Source organism: Cynara cardunculus (genome assembly GCF_001531365.2).
Source record: "Cynara cardunculus var. scolymus isolate 2C chromosome LG 2, CcrdV1, whole genome shotgun sequence".
Taxonomy (NCBI): domain Eukaryota; kingdom Viridiplantae; phylum Streptophyta; class Magnoliopsida; order Asterales; family Asteraceae; genus Cynara; species Cynara cardunculus.
Genome location: NC_037529.1, coordinates 5,070,105 through 5,087,166, shown reverse-complemented (window position 1 = coordinate 5,087,166; position 17,062 = coordinate 5,070,105). Strand labels below are relative to the sequence as shown.

At 34.5% G+C, this 17,062-nt stretch overlaps 2 protein-coding genes across 2 annotated transcripts; both read left to right on the top strand.

Annotated features, from left to right (window-relative positions):
- Positions 1–3,454: 3,454 nt before the first annotated feature.
- On the top strand, positions 3,455–9,385 carry LOC112506505 (phosphatidylinositol:ceramide inositolphosphotransferase 1-like). The gene is made up of 12 exons (XM_025110613.1): positions 3,455–3,884; positions 3,992–4,081; positions 4,582–4,668; positions 4,977–5,045; positions 5,210–5,290; positions 6,319–6,390; positions 6,508–6,565; positions 6,652–6,754; positions 7,790–7,885; positions 7,973–8,019; positions 8,123–8,235; positions 9,098–9,385. The coding sequence occupies exons 1-12, from the start codon at positions 3,852–3,854 to the stop codon at positions 9,173–9,175; spliced, it is 927 nt and encodes a 308-aa protein (XP_024966381.1). The 5' UTR covers positions 3,455–3,851; the 3' UTR covers positions 9,176–9,385.
- An 826-nt stretch (positions 9,386–10,211) lies between these two features.
- Positions 10,212–13,260, top strand: LOC112506723 (fructose-1,6-bisphosphatase 1, chloroplastic). The gene is made up of 4 exons (XM_025110960.1): positions 10,212–10,649; positions 11,383–11,610; positions 11,702–12,208; positions 12,935–13,260. The coding sequence occupies exons 1-4, from the start codon at positions 10,227–10,229 to the stop codon at positions 13,004–13,006; spliced, it is 1,230 nt and encodes a 409-aa protein (XP_024966728.1). The 5' UTR covers positions 10,212–10,226; the 3' UTR covers positions 13,007–13,260.
- Positions 13,261–17,062: the final 3,802 nt, after the last annotated feature.

The window sequence follows — 17,062 nt, the reverse complement described above, 5'->3', positions numbered from 1 at the left end:
TCATAAATATATTAATTAATTGAGTTACATTAATTATACAAATGAACATAATTATATTTAAAATGTACCTTATATATATATATATATAAATGATAGGACAGACATGCCAAAAAGCAACTGCATGATGCCATGTGCCTTTCCACGCTTCCATTATTATTCAAAATAAACAAATCCACCGCTTTGATACGCTAATCTCCTTGTTTTGACCGTCCACGTGGAGCCATCTCATTGGAAATTATAAAACTTTATCTCGCCGTTTGTTTCTTGGGAAATTTTTGGAAAACGAGGAGAACTTGAGGGGTGTCGGTTGTAAGTATGGATACCCGTGATCGTCACATTCGATGCTCCGCCCAAACGGTTTTAAAATAGAAATATCTTACTTACATATACACCCCTACTGTTTTACCGTGTTTTCATTTTTAGTACCTAATTTTTATGATATTTTCCGTCTGAACCCTCTATGCAATTTATTATTCCATAACCCTTTTTCCCAAAATATATGATCACCCGATTTGTATGTATTATCTAATATATATATATATATATATATATGATCACCCGATCATGTGAAACCAAGGGTTTTTCGTGAGACCCGTAAGACAAATTCTCAATCCTTAGATTAGATCTACAATTTGAACATTCATAATCACAAAATTGTCACGAGACTTCTCAATAATCACAAAATTGCCACCGAGCAACTTTAAACCATTAGGGTTGGGTTCACGTGAAACCAAAAGTTTTTCGTGAGACCCGTAAAACTAATTTATGTTCATTGATCAACTTTATTATCTAATGATCTAGTGGTTTAAAGTTGCACGGTGACAATTTTGTGATTATTGAAAAATCTCGTGGCGTTTATGAATGTTCAGATTGTAGATCTAATCCAATAGTTGAGAATTGGTCTTACGGGTCTCATGAAAAAACTTTGGTCTCACATGATCCCAAGTCTATATATATATATAGGGTATATTTCTTTTACAACCTTGTGCATTTGTACAACCTTTGCAACCCAATTAATTGAGATATTTATAGAAATGATTGRAGTTTATTTATTATGATTTGAATATTTATGGAATATGAATAGAGTTTATTAATTATGATTAATACTTTATATTAGGAAACAATTAATTGATTAAAAATTGAATGGTTGAGATGAGGGTTGTATAGGGTGTAGGAATGGCAAAGGGTGTAGAATAACGTCCCTCTATATATATATATATATATATATATATTAAGGAAGAATATATTAATAGTAATACTTATATATGTATGCATAATACGATAACTAAAATTATTTTAAATGATAGTCGTTATCACCATCATATTCATATTATTGACAAGTTGGGTCGGGTACTCTTTGGACATGTTATTATGATGGCCTCGAGGATGTGAACGTCGACATGTATAAGTCATATACGCAACAACAGATACTATTCGATTAGATTTTGTTAGTACTCTTGTTATTTGTGTTCAACTGTCCAAAATAATATGGTATAAAATTACTCGGTGCTATTATATACAGTTACAATATATGTACCATAAATCTATGATCAATCAATGTTTGCTAAACATATCTTTTCAATGTGTTACATAACTCATGCATAATACGATCTTAACATATGATTTTTTTTATATCATTTACGTCTCTAATTAGCATCAAACATGTACTTTTATTTTTTTGCTCACAATGTTGTATATTCCCTTAGCTTATAGTGTGTACCTCATTTGACATAAGGGTGAGATGACTTTGCCTAAATATAAGACATCTCACAAGTTCGATTTCAGGTCCCCTGTTAGCCTCAGCCGTCGACTGAGCCAAATATCCGCTCACCTTGGTGCAGTTGGAGGTGGGTCCCGTGTGGAACCGGTTAGGATTATCGGTAATCAACTTATGTCCAAAAAAATACGTTTTCCTAATTGCATCAAATACGTTATACGTATGTCCTATTTCTATTTACCAACTTATTTAACCGGTAATTGAGTATTCCTTTATATATTTTATCTCATTTATATTAATATTAAAATAGGAAAAAAAATTACTTTGTAATACAGTTTTTCATTAATGTATTTGAAAGGTCTTTCCCCCACTGTTGACTTTTCACAAGGAAATTGCTATCCATATAATAAATAAATAAATAAATAAATAAATAATCCAATTAATTTAAAATATCCCAAATCTTTTGAAAAAACAGATCTCATTATTTACAAATATTTTATAAAATTAAAACCATATAGCATTATTTTTATATGTTTTAAACATGTTTAAATGGTTTTTAAAGCAGTTTTTTTTAAACCACAAGGGTGGTGTCTGATTGGTTTGAGATTGGTTCCAAAGGTCAAAAGTACCAGAAGGTCACATGTTCAAATCTAAGGAGGAATAAAAATCCCCTTGTGGCCACGGAGGTTCAAATGCGGTGACTCCCGGTTATCTGCAAAGCATGTGGTCGTCCTGGGATTAGTCGGCTCGCATAGCGGGTTAGATATCCAGGTTAATAAAAAAAACAGTTTTTATGAAAAGATGATCGACATACCAAGACTTTTATAGTCGCACAAACAACTGATGATTACAAATGATTATAGACCAACTAAAAAAGTACAGTGAGCTATCTTATTGTCCTTTAAATCAACAACAATAGCCAAAAGTATAGCAATGAAGAACCAGAAAGGTGAGCAACTAGAATAAATCAGATCTAACAGATTTCGCATTATTGTCATAGTACCAGAATAACTTACTATACCAACCACTGTAATAATATCTTCACTATAACAATATAAGTTTTAACAATCCTGAACTAGAGAAACAACAAGACGAATTATGTTAATAAGGGCGTTGCAAAGCAGTGGAGCATTCTGAAATCATTTTTACGTAAATACAGAGCACATAAGAAAACGAAAGTCAAGGAGTTGTTTTTTTTTCTTTTCCCATTAAACCCTGAATAAATTAAACTGTCTGTCTAAGAGATGAAACTGATGGGTTTGAAGCAGGTAAAGAGAAGAAGGTTGTATTATTTCAAGGGCATTTATGACATTAAATTGTTTGAGGTGACTTAATGGGGACACATGATGAGGAGTTATAACTTATTTCATATAGCCAGTTTGGCTTGACAACTTAACAGTTAATCGGAAGGAAACACTTTATAATTGAGCGAATAAACCATTCAAATAATTATTTATACAGTAAACATAATTATAGATCATTTTAACTGTATACTTATTATTTATGCAAATAATTTTCAATTATATGTTTAAAATCAATTACAATTTTCTTAAATATTTATATATTTTTATCAAGGGTTTGGAAAGTTAATATTAAGTAGGTAAGCGCAAATCCATCCTTTTTTGTTATTTTCAAAACCTGGAGGGTTTTAAATGAAATACGTGTAAAGTTGGGGGTGGTGTAATGGATTACCGTAAAACTAAAACCCCCATATTAATCTCTTTTTTCTCTCTCAACGGTCGCTCCGTGTTCAACTCGCGTTTCAGCGAAATTATACAGAGAATTTTCGTCGCCAGCAGCCATTCGTGAAATTGAACTTTTGGTTCTTTAGTTCCAAGTATTTTGATACTGCCACTTCGATCGATTTACTCCAGTTTGTTTGATTTGATTTGTTGAAAGGCTCAGATTTGCTGTGAATTTCACCGTATTCGTCTCGATTTTAAGGGATTTGGGAATTGATTTGGTAATCGTGCAAGTTGAAAATTGAAATCGAAGTTGGAGAGATTTGATATATCGATTTTGGGTTCGGAGGAGAAAAGGTTTGGTTTTTGTTGATTTAGTGAAGAGCGATGTTAACGTTAACTGTTAGGTTTATGATGTAATATGGCATTGGCTTTCTCACCACACTCATATCATGTCGCTTTACATAGGTCGCGAGGCTTCCAAGGTATCATTTCTTTTACACTGTAGTTCCTCTGAATCATCCCTCTTAGAACAAGTAATTCGTTAAACTAATTTTAATTTTCTGTTCTTGTTGATCTGTTCTTTGAAAAGCTATGGAAAAGAATTTGTGCAGAAACTGCAACAGAAATCAATCTTCTTCTGGAGAATTGGAAGTATATTCTTGGCGGTTTAATTTGCCAGGTTTTTTCCTCTTAATCTCGTTGTTTTGTCACTTCTCGTTTATTTGATTGTTTAAAGCAGTTTTGATGAGGTTTCTTGATCCATGGATGAAGTTGAGAGTGAAGATGCACGATATAGTAATCCAGAGCCTTTTGCCCTCATCAGTTTATTTCATCCATGAATGAAGGCTTTATTACCGAGATTATGCAAAGATGATGCCTCTCTTAACTTTAAAACTGTTTGGTTTTGAAAAGTTGTTGCTTGTACTCCATTAATTTGCACTTTTCTGGTCAATTAAATGTCAAAACGTGCTTACCAAATTCAATAACGATGTTTTAATTTTGATGATATACTCATGTATGTGATTGTCATTTGCTTTTGCTTAATTTGATGAATTTTTTGGCCAAGTCGTTCAGTATTTCACTCTGATCACTGGCTACTTTCTCTTGGCTTCCATTGCTTGAAACCGCTCTAGTAAGGTGATGTTTTTCTTATATTTCATTTTGGTATTATTTTTTCAGTACATTCATGGCCTGGCAGCTCGAGGAGTTCATTATTTTCATCGTCCAGGACCAATTCTTCAAGACGCTGGGTTCTTTCTGCTTCCTGTACGTATAATCAAAGCTCAATCTTTTGCTTATATGTAAAATACATTACATATGTCTATAGGTGGTAATCATAATAACCCCTAGGGGCTAGCCCAGTGTCAAGTCACTTGGACTTGGTGCCTCTTGAAGCATTGGGTCTTCAATTCCCATTGGGTGCCATCAACTATTTAGGGGCCATGGGCCAGAAGGCTTGAAATTTGCTTAAGCTATGTGGAGGGGTGCTTTGCATGAATCCCATCGGACTAGTTGGGTTACAAAAACAAAAAATGGTTGCAAATGATTATATTCCTAACTCTGTGGTTTTTCAGGAACTTGGGCAGGAGAGAGCATACGTCAGTGAGACCGTATTCACTTTTGTCTTTCTATCCTTTGTCTTGGTAATTATGCTTCCTATTTAATGTGTTGTAATTTGTAAACTCCAATTAGTTATAGAAATTTATTGAGCTCTGATTCACTCCCTCCTTTTTTGCATTTATGATTGTTATGTACATTTTGTCCTCATTCAGTCTTTTGTACTGTGTGACTTTTTTTTTTGGTACAGTGGACCTTCCATCCTTTCATATTCAAGAGCAAAAAGATCTACACAGTCTTAATATGGTGCAGAGTCCTCGCGTTTTTATTTGTAAGTGGAAACTTGTACCATCATATATACACAGTGTCACAATAAATGCTTATGTTTTTGTGCTTTTGGGTAAAATGAGCTAAAGGTGTATTAATTTCTAGGACTTCTGGTCAAGAACATGGGCCTACCACATTGTCATGTCTGGTATTTGTTTTGAGGCACACACATGTATATGATTTTTTATGTATTTGTATATCCATGTGTACATGTATGTATGTACAAACACAATGAATAGTTCTTGTTGAAACCTTATTTCCCCACATATAAGACATGTAGGAATGGTGTAGTTTATGGAGTCCCATGCGAGGAATAGTTTTTGTGATGGTACTATTCCCACGCGCACTGTGTGCCGAGTGGACAGGCTTGCGGGTTGTGTATTGTATTAGACTTCTACATGCATTATTCATTCATTCTTTGGGATTCTTGAAATGTTATTTTCCTATTGTTCTGTTGGGACTCAAAGGTTGATGGTCTTTGAGTGACAGCTTAATCACATTTAGATCATTCCTCCACAAATATCCTCTTACATGTTCCAATTTTACTAGCATCAAATATATCAATTGGACAATCTGTGTTGGAATCTAGATGTTTTGGTTTTAATTTATACCCAATACTTCTCTGTCCCATCAGAAGTGCAACAAATTCTAGTTTTTGAGACATCTGGTGAAAATTGCAACATCTTATTTGGCAAAAACTTAATGTATAACTACCTATATACCCTTTATTTTCCTTAAAAATTACTGGTGCTATTGATTGTATTCTATAAGATTCTTTTCAGTTTGTCATTGTGGTGGTCAATTAAGACATTTGATAGACGATACAACACTATGGAGTATGTACCATTGTGGTTTCATGGGATGGAGGATAACATCTATTTGTAATTGGGCTGGATTAATACATTAGCAAGTAGGTATATAAATAATCTGCAGTATAATGCAGTATTGTGTTTCTGTGACACCTCATGATTTGAACGAGACCAGTGCAGACTATATTTATGAAAGATTCTTGCTCAACTCTATGCCCTGCAGGCTTGTCAAATTCTTCGTATCATTACCTTCTATTCAACTCAACTGCCTGGTCCAAACTACCATTGCCGTGAGGTATTTGACATCTTATACATTTCTTTATTTGTTTACTTTGTAAGCATCAAAATCTTCATACAATCAAATTGAGTCTTAACTTTACTTATGGTTGAATACATTTGTGCATGATTGCAGGGTTCACGGCTTGCAACATTACCTCGTCCAGATAATGCTCTTGAAGTTTTATTAATCCGTGAGTTTTATTCTATCTGCCATATTTTCCTTTGCCTTGTTGATGCACTTAAGTTAGTTACTCAAGTTATCCATCTAAACTTGCAGTTCCTCGGGGCGTTCTTTATGGTTGTGGTGATCTGATATTTTCATCTCATATGATCTTTACTCTAGTATTTGTTCGGACATATCAAAAATATGGTACTCGGAGGTAATTTTGTGAACTTAACATAGCTTTTTCAGCATTGGAACTATATTTACTTTTTGTTAGTTGAGTGTAGTAGTTTTTTGAAAGACAGTCTGTTTAAGATCTTGTTTGGTGAAGATTGGATTTTTGTTCTGCAACACAAAACCTATCCAAACAGAAAAGCCAAAGGTCCCTTGTGGCGCACTGGTAAATGAGATTTGAAATGTAACCACTTGGGTTGTGGCGCACTGTTTAAACCTCAGGGGGATGTAGTGGAAAATCTCATCTCCCCTGGGTATGAATCCAGGCGCTGCCAAAGCCCTTGTGGCCATTGAGGTTCACCAGCGATGACTCCAGGCCATTCTTGGTCGCCAGGAGATTAATCGGTGTGTGTAAGTTGGCACGGAAACCCACAGTTACCCGAAAAATGATTTGAAATGTATGCAACTATTTTAAAAGACAAGTGAGTCACATACACAAGCCTGGGTTTTATTGAAATCTGGGAGCTGAACTCTGATTAAATTCTGGAGCCTAGTCAATGTGTTAAAACCTCCCTAAAATAAATCATGATTACCAGGTTCTTTGACTCCTTTTCTCCCTGAATAATCAGAAATCATGAACAAAATCTGAAGGTTTTAACTGAATGATTGTAATACTGAAGGTTTTAACTGATGGAAGTTAACAAAATCAACTCGAGATGTGTTCATATTATTTTACTCAAAGTCGTGCTGTTTTTTCATTAGGATTATGAATACCTTTCAATATTGAGTTTCTGGCTAATTGTTTTGCCATATGTTCTCTTTTCAACTGCTTCACAAAATTCCCTTGTTTTCTGCTGAAACCCCAATTTACTTCCAATACAATTCTTATTTTCTGAACCAGTGGACGTCTTTTCCAGTTGATACTAATCGATTCTCTTGGACCATAGGATAGGAGTCTTTTGAACCCGTGATTATCGTTTTGAGCCTTGTCTGTTAACAGGATGTGCGTATGTGACCGTTTCATAGAAAAATTCTTTTTGTTCCCAATTTGTAGACACCTTTTCGTTCTTTCTTGCAGATTTATAAAGCAGTGTGCCTGGCTGATTGCTGTGGTTCAGAGTTTATTGATAATTGCATCTCGAAAGCATTATACAGTTGATGTAATTGTGGCCTGGTAAAATAATATTTCATCACAACTTCCATACTTGTTCAGCACACTTGTAGCAATTCATTATGTAAGTTTACAAATTTGTTAATGCAGGTACACAGTTAATTTGGTTGTGTTCTTTGTTGATCACAAGTTGGCAGGTTAGTATGATACGGAACTCTTTAACTATATAATGTCTGCTACTTTTTGATCGTTGTGTACAGAATGTCGCATATACTGATACATTTAACAATCAATCGGCAGAGATGCCTGATCGCAGTCTAGGTGCACTTCTGATACCGTTGAGCAAAGATGGCAGGATGAAAGAAGAAGGCACTAAACTTTTAAATGGCAACTCCGGTGATCCTATAGATCGGGTATTATGATTACTATATTCCCTCGGATTCCTATTTCTCCATTTTCTTGCTACGTAATAGTTTTCATGAAAAAATGCTCAAGAAAGAGACCTTGACATATACGGATAAAGATCTATTGTCCCAGAATTTAATGTCTCATTCCTGTCCCACCAATGAAATTAGGACACATCAGATTTTTTATGTTTTAAATTTACTATTCAAGGTCACATTCTCCCTTTTTATGTGTATTCATGTGATTGGTGGACATTAATGGGACGTGAGAATTCGGGACATGAATGTGTAACTACACTTTTCAATGAACTTGATGATAATTCTATCCTTAACAAGAGAGGGAGTGATGAATTTCTATACTCATAATTAAGGGTAGATTGGAAAGTGTAATTTACTTTTGAAAGCGGACACTTATTTAATAGAAACGTGGACACTTATTTTGGGATGGAGAGAGCACCACAATGGATGGACCTATTTGTTGAGCAATCTCCCTCCATGTGAAAAATGACAACCTAATAGAAACTCGAGATTAAACGCTTGGCCAAATGAAGAAAACTAGGTACTAATTTCAACAGTGATTTTGATAGATAGATGGAAACGTGTCAGTAGTTCAGTTGGGTAAGAGCATCTACAACAGCTATGCTATTTTAGAAATTTTGGAGATTTGGGAAGTTTTCGATCCAACAGCTATGCTGAACTCTTCTAAAGAGAAAAATAGGAGAGAGAGGAGAAATCTCCAAATTTGGAAGAGTAGGGAGAAAATATAGCATACGCGGAAGAGATGCTATAAGCTTCAAAATCATGATTATGTTGTTAGCAATTGTGATAATAGTCTGAGTTTATAGCTTAATCATGTTGGTGATATATACAGAGGTCAAGAATTCAAGCGAATGGGAAGGTGAACGAAGATAGCGACAACGTACATGTTGACGTATTGGATGGTGCATAGTTGATGAAATCTCGATATTTACCTCTGGAAAATCGAAGACCGCTAAACCCTAGTTTGTGTATCTAAAGTAAGAAACTTTCAATTGGGTGGTTAAGTTTTTCATTGACAGAGGGTCTTGTTGCTGTCTGTATTCATTTGATTTTGATTTTAGATCAAGTTGTATTATGGACTTCCAACTTTCTTTTATTACTACCATTTTTCATTTTCCAAGCTTTTGCTTCCTTATTTTCAGGCAATACCAATTGTGTATATATATATATATATATATATATATATATATGTTGTTGAATTTCTAAGGGCTGTTTGGTTGGTATAAGTTGTCTTTGTGGATTAATTTGTCTTTATAGGTGAGGAATGTTTTTGTTTGGGAGAGTTTCTCATAGATGGAAGGAGCATCCGGTTTGGAAAAAACTTGGCTTTCTGCATAAAGTTACATCTTAGAAACTTATTGAATAAGTCATTTTCTATATCATTAAGCCATTATCAAACAGTCATGTATAACTTACCGAATAAGTTGAGTTCTGTTAAGTTTATTACCTATTAACAAACAGATTCGAAGCTTCTTTAACTCGTAAGTTAAAGTATCTTTAAATAACATCTAGTATAACAATTTCTCATATCTTTGTAGACAAGACGAAAGACCATGCAAATGGTCAGTCGATTTGTGGGAAGTGCGAAGGATATTCATCCTTCGATGCACCAAGATGAGATGCATCAGATCAATCCCTATATCAAACGTGATTCATAAATAGATTTACGATTAAAGATGATTAAAGGTTCAAATCCATTCTTATATTTTCTACGTTTAACTCTCTTTCGCACACGACTTTTTACCCTAAGTAAATACTATATATGGTATATGTATTTTGTTGATTCTAAATAATAATTCACAAGTGAAGATCACAAATGAGTGGTGGAAAACTGGGACCCATCTTCACACACCCCCTTACCAGCCTTACATTTTCCATAACCCAATCTCAAGTTTTATTAAACTTTTTATAAAATCAAAACCCAAAAATCTTTTTCCATTGGAATCAATCATCAGGCAGCCATGGCAGCAACCACATCTTCAAACCTCCTTCACTTCTCCAGTTCTCACTCCGTCTCCCGCCTTACCCCTCTCAAAACCACCACCACCCTCTTTTCATGCTCCAAGAAACGCCCATTCACGTCGGCGCCCGCTGGTGGTGCCGCCACCGCAGGAGTACGATGCATGGCGGTGGTATCCGAGGCCGGATCCGTGAAGAAAACGAGTTCTTACCAGATCATGACATTGACAAACTGGTTGTTGCAGCAAGAGCAATCGGGAGCAATAGATGCCGAGCTTACAATTGTGTTGTCCAGCATTTCAATGGCGTGTAAGCAGATTGCGTCGTTGGTGCAACGAGCCAGCATCTCCAACCTCACCGGAGTCCAGGGAGCCGTAAACATTCAGGGAGAGGATCAGAAGAAGCTCGATGTCGTCTCTAATGAGGTTCATTATGTCAATCTTAATCGTTCAAATTTCCGTCAACCATCATTTTTCGATTGTACAATCGACGTTTTCTTCAATACTTTTCGTTCAAGTTAACCAAAACCGAATCAAACCAACCTAGTGTATTATACACGAAAGTATAATTAAAGTACAAAATTATATCTCTTATAATTATTGCTAAATCGCAAAATAGAATGCGAGAATATGTGAAATCTAATTAAATTACTCTTCAAAAAAAGCCCATATATAGGGGTGAAAATGGTATGGTACCATGTTTTGTCAGTTATATGCCTATATCATGTACCAACCAACTATAATTGATATAAGAAGTCATATACTGTTTACGAACTAAGTATACTTGGTATCACGCTTTTTTGATTGGTACATGCTTGTATTAGTTTTGTACCAACATCGCAAAATTTCAAATCAATTTACAATGTTTAATAGTCGATATATATATATATATATATATATATATACACACACACACACGAAAAAAGGGAGGTTCAAACAAAAACGGTAACTAAATAAGAGAATACGAAAACGGTCAAATCATGTGTAATAACAATCAACGCAAGGGTGTCTGAGCAACTTGGCCCACAACCTGACGTGAATTACATGTGATTATAGTGTAAAATCACATGCTGTGTAAAAATATTCAAATCTGCTTAAATTGGAGAAAATTTTGGGGATTTGAAAGGTAAATGAAAGATGTGTGGATTGAAATGAACAGGTGTTTTCGAATTGCTTGAGGTCGAGTGGAAGAACCGGTATCATCGCATCGGAGGAGGAGGATGTGCCGGTGGCGGTGGAAGAGAGTTACTCCGGCAACTACATTGTCGTGTTTGATCCTCTTGATGGATCATCCAACATCGATGCTGCTGTTTCAACCGGTTCTATTTTCGGAATCTACAGCCCGAACGACGAGTGTCTCGCTCCCGAGATCGGCGACGACTCCACGGTAAATGTCTACTTTGATCTGAACATTTTGAGATTTCGATAAAAGATCGATAACCCATTGATGAAAATTGAAGTGAATTTTGAAAATGCAGCTTGGCACCGAGGAACAGAGGTGCGTGGTTAGCGTATGCCAGCCCGGAAACAACCTCCTAGCGGCCGGTTACTGCATGTACTCGAGTTCCGTCATCTTCGTGCTTTCCATCGGTAAAGGCGTTTACGCGTTCACGTTAGACCCGATGTACGGCGAATTCGTACTCACTCAAGAAAAGATCCAAATTCCCAGATCAGGGAAGATTTACTCTTTCAATGAAGGAAACTACCAACTATGGGATGATAAGCTCAAGAAATACATGGATGACCTCAAGGACCCTGGTCCAACCGGAAAGCCGTATTCGGCTCGGTATATCGGTAGTTTGGTCGGTGACTTCCATCGGACGCTTTTGTACGGAGGGATTTACGGGTACCCTCGAGATAAAAAGAGCAAGAACGGGAAGCTTAGGCTCTTGTACGAATGTGCACCGATGAGTTACTTGGTCGAACAAGCAGGAGGAAAAGGATCCGATGGGCATCATCGAGTACTTGATATCCAGCCAACCGAGGTTCGTACATACTCATTACAACAAAATCAGATTTATAGGACGTTAAATCCGTCTAAATGCCTTAATAAACTGATTTATAGGACCGAACAATTGTCTGTCACGTGTTACAATAAGTTGATAAGACGTTTTTGGACGTCCTAACAAGTTTTTTTTAAGACACCCTTTGACATAAATTAGTTTTTCAAAAAATAAAGCATGTTATAAAGGTTTTGTAATAAGTTTATAGGACGTTTTTGGATATCTTAACAAGTTTTCTTATAATACTTTTAATACGAAGCGTCGCATTAGCTAATAGGACACTTTTTCAAATAGTATCCTATAAAATATCCTACAAAATTTGTTACAACCCAAAAAATATTTTTTAAACTTATTACAACGCCTTTAGATATGATACTTTATTTTTTTTGGTCATATAAATTATGTTTTAGAAAGTTTTGAATTTAATAAACCCAATTTTATTGTAGTGCTTTATTTCAAAAATAATCTAAACAGCCTGATAAGACATTCAAAAAAACGTCTTATCAACTTATTGTAAAACTACATACAATTGTTTGTTCCTATAAAGTTAAGTCTAACAAAATAGACTATTGACATCCTATAAATCTGATTTTGTTGTAATAAGTACGAAAATGATTCTTTGCATGATCAGTTCCACTATTCACCTTGACTTTGAAGGTCAAACCGTTGGCTTCGATTTCGAATTGATTTAGACTATCGTTTTTGCAGATTCATCAACGAGTTCCTCTGTTCATCGGAAGCGTAGAGGAAGTCGAAAAACTAGAGAAGTATTTGGCTTGAACGTAAACGAAATATGTGTTTTTCTTTTTGAATTTTGCGTAAAAGAAAAGAGAAAACGAACCAAAAGATTGCTTAAAAGGTGCTTTTATGGCCATGGGGAACCTTTTTTTTTTATTTCTCACTTAAAATTTAATCTTTAAACGTTTTATGATGCTACTTAGGACGACTAAATATAAATAAATGAACGTAGCAAAATGTATTTACGTTAATTATCGACGCTTTATGACAAGCATCATTCGGTTCTCATGATCACCAAACAAATCGATTTCGTTGAACTTATATCAGGGTTCTCAAATATTACCATGTATATATGAATATATAAAGTTATGAAAAATATGTGTAATATATAAGTTCTTTATGAAATTCAAGACGTTTTTTTAGTTTCACATTCGTCTCATTAGCATCATTAGATGCAACGAAATGAATCTTTTTAAGATTTTAAGAACGAGCTTATAAATACCCGTCCTTATATGTAGTAGTATACGGTGTCTTGTGCCACCATTACATTTCCTAACGTAGTGACAAAAAATTTACGATTTTTAAAGGTATCACTGTTTTAATTATATATGTAACCACATGGTTAAGAAAAATATAATAGAGGTGGAGAGCAATAGCAAGAATACTCTTATGTAGCGATGTCCAAAAACCGGTCCCGGACTGGGCTGTAGGCCTCAAAAGATCTAGCCATAATTGGTCCCGACGTAACCGGTCCTGGGCTGGGCCGATTTGGCCATCATTGCTCTTACGTAGAGATGGCCAAAATCCGGTCCCGGGCCGGTCCTTAACCGGTCCCTACCGGTCCTAATCAAGACAAAAACCGGCGGTAACCGGTCCTGCCATAACCGGTCCCGATCCTTAACTGTTGCCATGTCATTGTCATTGTCACGTAACATATCAAGGATAAAATGACCAACTTGTCCTCATCTAATGTGTCATGACGGAGAGTTAACAACAGTCGGTAGGAAAACAATTTATAATAAATGAAGTTAAGAGATGAAAATTGTAATCAACAGGATGGGGAAATGTAAGCGTTTACAACAATATATAAGATCGGTAGTTAACAACCTAATAATCTAAGCCGAACTAAGTAAAAATTAACATCGGGTGTCGGCTACGCTCACCAAAAGATTTCAAATCAACATGTGACCCTAAGTATCTCCAAAAGTGTCATCCCAAAAATGCCCTTAATGGCAAACGTTCGCTCCGCTCAAACATTGGGGACCCCATTGCTATGCGATCAAGATATACATGTCATTTAAGAAAAAATATTAGACTTAACGCCTAGTGTAAACAAACAGTAATATTTTATGAAGTAAAAAGAATATATTTTATTTTTTTCAAGAGTCAAATTTAGGATATAACGCTGATATATATTATAATTATAAATATTAACTTGATATATGTATCCATACTAAGGGTGCTCAAAAACATGACCAACCCGATCAACTCGATGAACCCAACCCAATCCAACGCGACTCAACCCGAAGCAACCCAATGTCTAATCGAGTTGTAAAATTTTCAAACCGTATGTATTGGGTTGATATTGGGTTACTATTATTTGAACTCAACCTGACCCGATGAACCCGATATCCTATTATTTCTTAGATTTAATATGATTGTTGAATTTCTATTAATATATGCATTAAACAATAATACTATCACGTACGTTCTTCATGTACACATCTTTTCAATCTATTCACATCTCTATATGACTCATTCGTATATATATATTCAGTAATTTTAAACATATATACGTAAATTGAGAAAATTAACTGAATGTGATATACGTAAGAAGTATGTATAAGTTGTATCAAATGGTTGATGATGAAAAATAAATTATGAGTAGAGAAATAACATATTCAAGATTAGAAGAATATTTTAATATATCAAAGTATCAACCCGACCAACTCGTACGGTTTGGGTTGGGTTGGGTTAAGATTTTTTCAAACCGCAAGCATTGGGTTGGGTTGATCAAATGTCTTTAACCCGATCAACCCAACCCATGAGCACCCCTAATCCATACCAGGGGCGGACCTGCTTGGTTGGCATGGGTGGCACGTGCCACCGTATTATCTAGCCACCGAAGGGTAAAAAAATTAGGTTTATTAACGGTGCTACCGTATCGTTTTGAAAGGTGCTACGGTATTTTTTCTGAATTTCAAATAGTGCAACTAAATCTAAAATCCAAACAAGATAAAGTCCAAATAAATTAGATAAGTAAGCCCAACAAATTGATTAATCTAATAACACTAGTTGTGTACCCGCGCAATGCGGCGGGAGCCATGTATTTTAACGATTTTGAAGTTCCACTGGTTTTATAAGATAAGATTTAACGATGATATAGGTTACACTTGGTCTTTACATATTAATACAATTTGAATAAATAAGAGTTATGGTTCCAATTACAGACTATCAATGAAAAAAATTGTATGACAGTTTAAAATCCAATATATTTAAAATCCAACATATTTAAACGACTTCACAAATGTATTCGATTTACACCAAGAGCAAAGAACCAAGAAACTTGAGTTTTAAGATAAACACTCAAAACCAATAAAGAAAACTACAAATTTGACAGATCATAAGCCATGAAAAGACAAAAAAAGATGGGTTTTAGAATAAAATTTGGGTATATATTGACCGTTTTCAAAAGATGAAGACGCGTCGGGTACAAGTTTAGGAGTTGTTTATCGGTACTATAAAAACCATAATTTTTGTAATTAATTTTTAGATATATATTATATTATATTAATTATATGGTGCCACCGTATGAAAAAAATTCTGGGTCCGTCCCTGATCCATACTATATCTTCTTAGGATGTCACGTAATGAGTTATGACTAATAACTTGATAACGTGTGAAAACATTCATTCATTAAGTTCGGTACCAACCTCTAAGAGAAGCTAGAAAGCTAGATATTGTTGCCCGAATTTACCAGCAGGTAAGACTCGTCAGTATTACCGATGCAACACCGACAACATTTCAAACTAAAATATAGTGCATAGATGGATTATCGAGAAAAAAAAAACTATATCCATCGGTAAACTCCCACTAATTACCAACATCACCACTGGATTAGCGACAAGTTTTCAATGGGGATAAATAAGACTTCGTTTTAATCATTACAAGTCTTTAACTTTTTTATTTTATTTTTTAGGTCTCTATATATAATCGACTGGGAATTTGCATAGTTTACTGATAACATATACAGTATTTTTCCCCTAAAAATACCGTGTCAAAATTTTCAATAAAATGACAAAAACGTCCTTATATGAGAAACATGTGAGAGACTCTTGACAGTAGGAGAATGGCAATCGTTAAAGCGATAGATCAAACCAAAATAAAAAGAAAACAATAAAAATAGATTGGACGAATTGCATAAAAAGTAACATACTTTAACTTGATTCTTATTTTAGATAACATACTTTGAAAACTTTTATTTTGATAACTAAGATGTAAAGTTTTAAATATTTAAGTACCTGGGTAACAGGTTGAAGTATTAACCGGTTAACATGTTGATGTGTTATCTATGCTGAAATGGATAGATCTAAATCTAAAATTAGTTTTTATGTATTGTGGTTTATTAGAAGAAAGACTTAAAGTTTCAACCGGTTACTCGACTACTTAAATTTTTAATTACATCTTATATATCAAAATGAAAGTTTTGAAAATACATTACTCAAAGTATGAATTAAGTTAAAGTACGTTATTTTTTTATCCAAATAAATTTATAATAAATAAAGTTGAGGGACTAAAACAAAACTTTTATAGATTAAAATAGTTTCATTTAATTTAGAAGCGTTAAAATACATGATTTGAAGAATGTGTACAAAAATAATAAATTCAAAAGTGAAAAATTAAATGCAGTCACATGCAACTTACGGAACATAAATCAATGATGGATTATTTATTGGTGAATTTTAAGTATTTTTATATATCAACAAATAAAGTGGCGTGTTTCTTAGATAATTGGGCTACTTTTCATATGTAAAATATATTTTAATTTTAATATTTTGTTTTTTTATCTCAATTGATTATATTATTTTCAGAAAATAT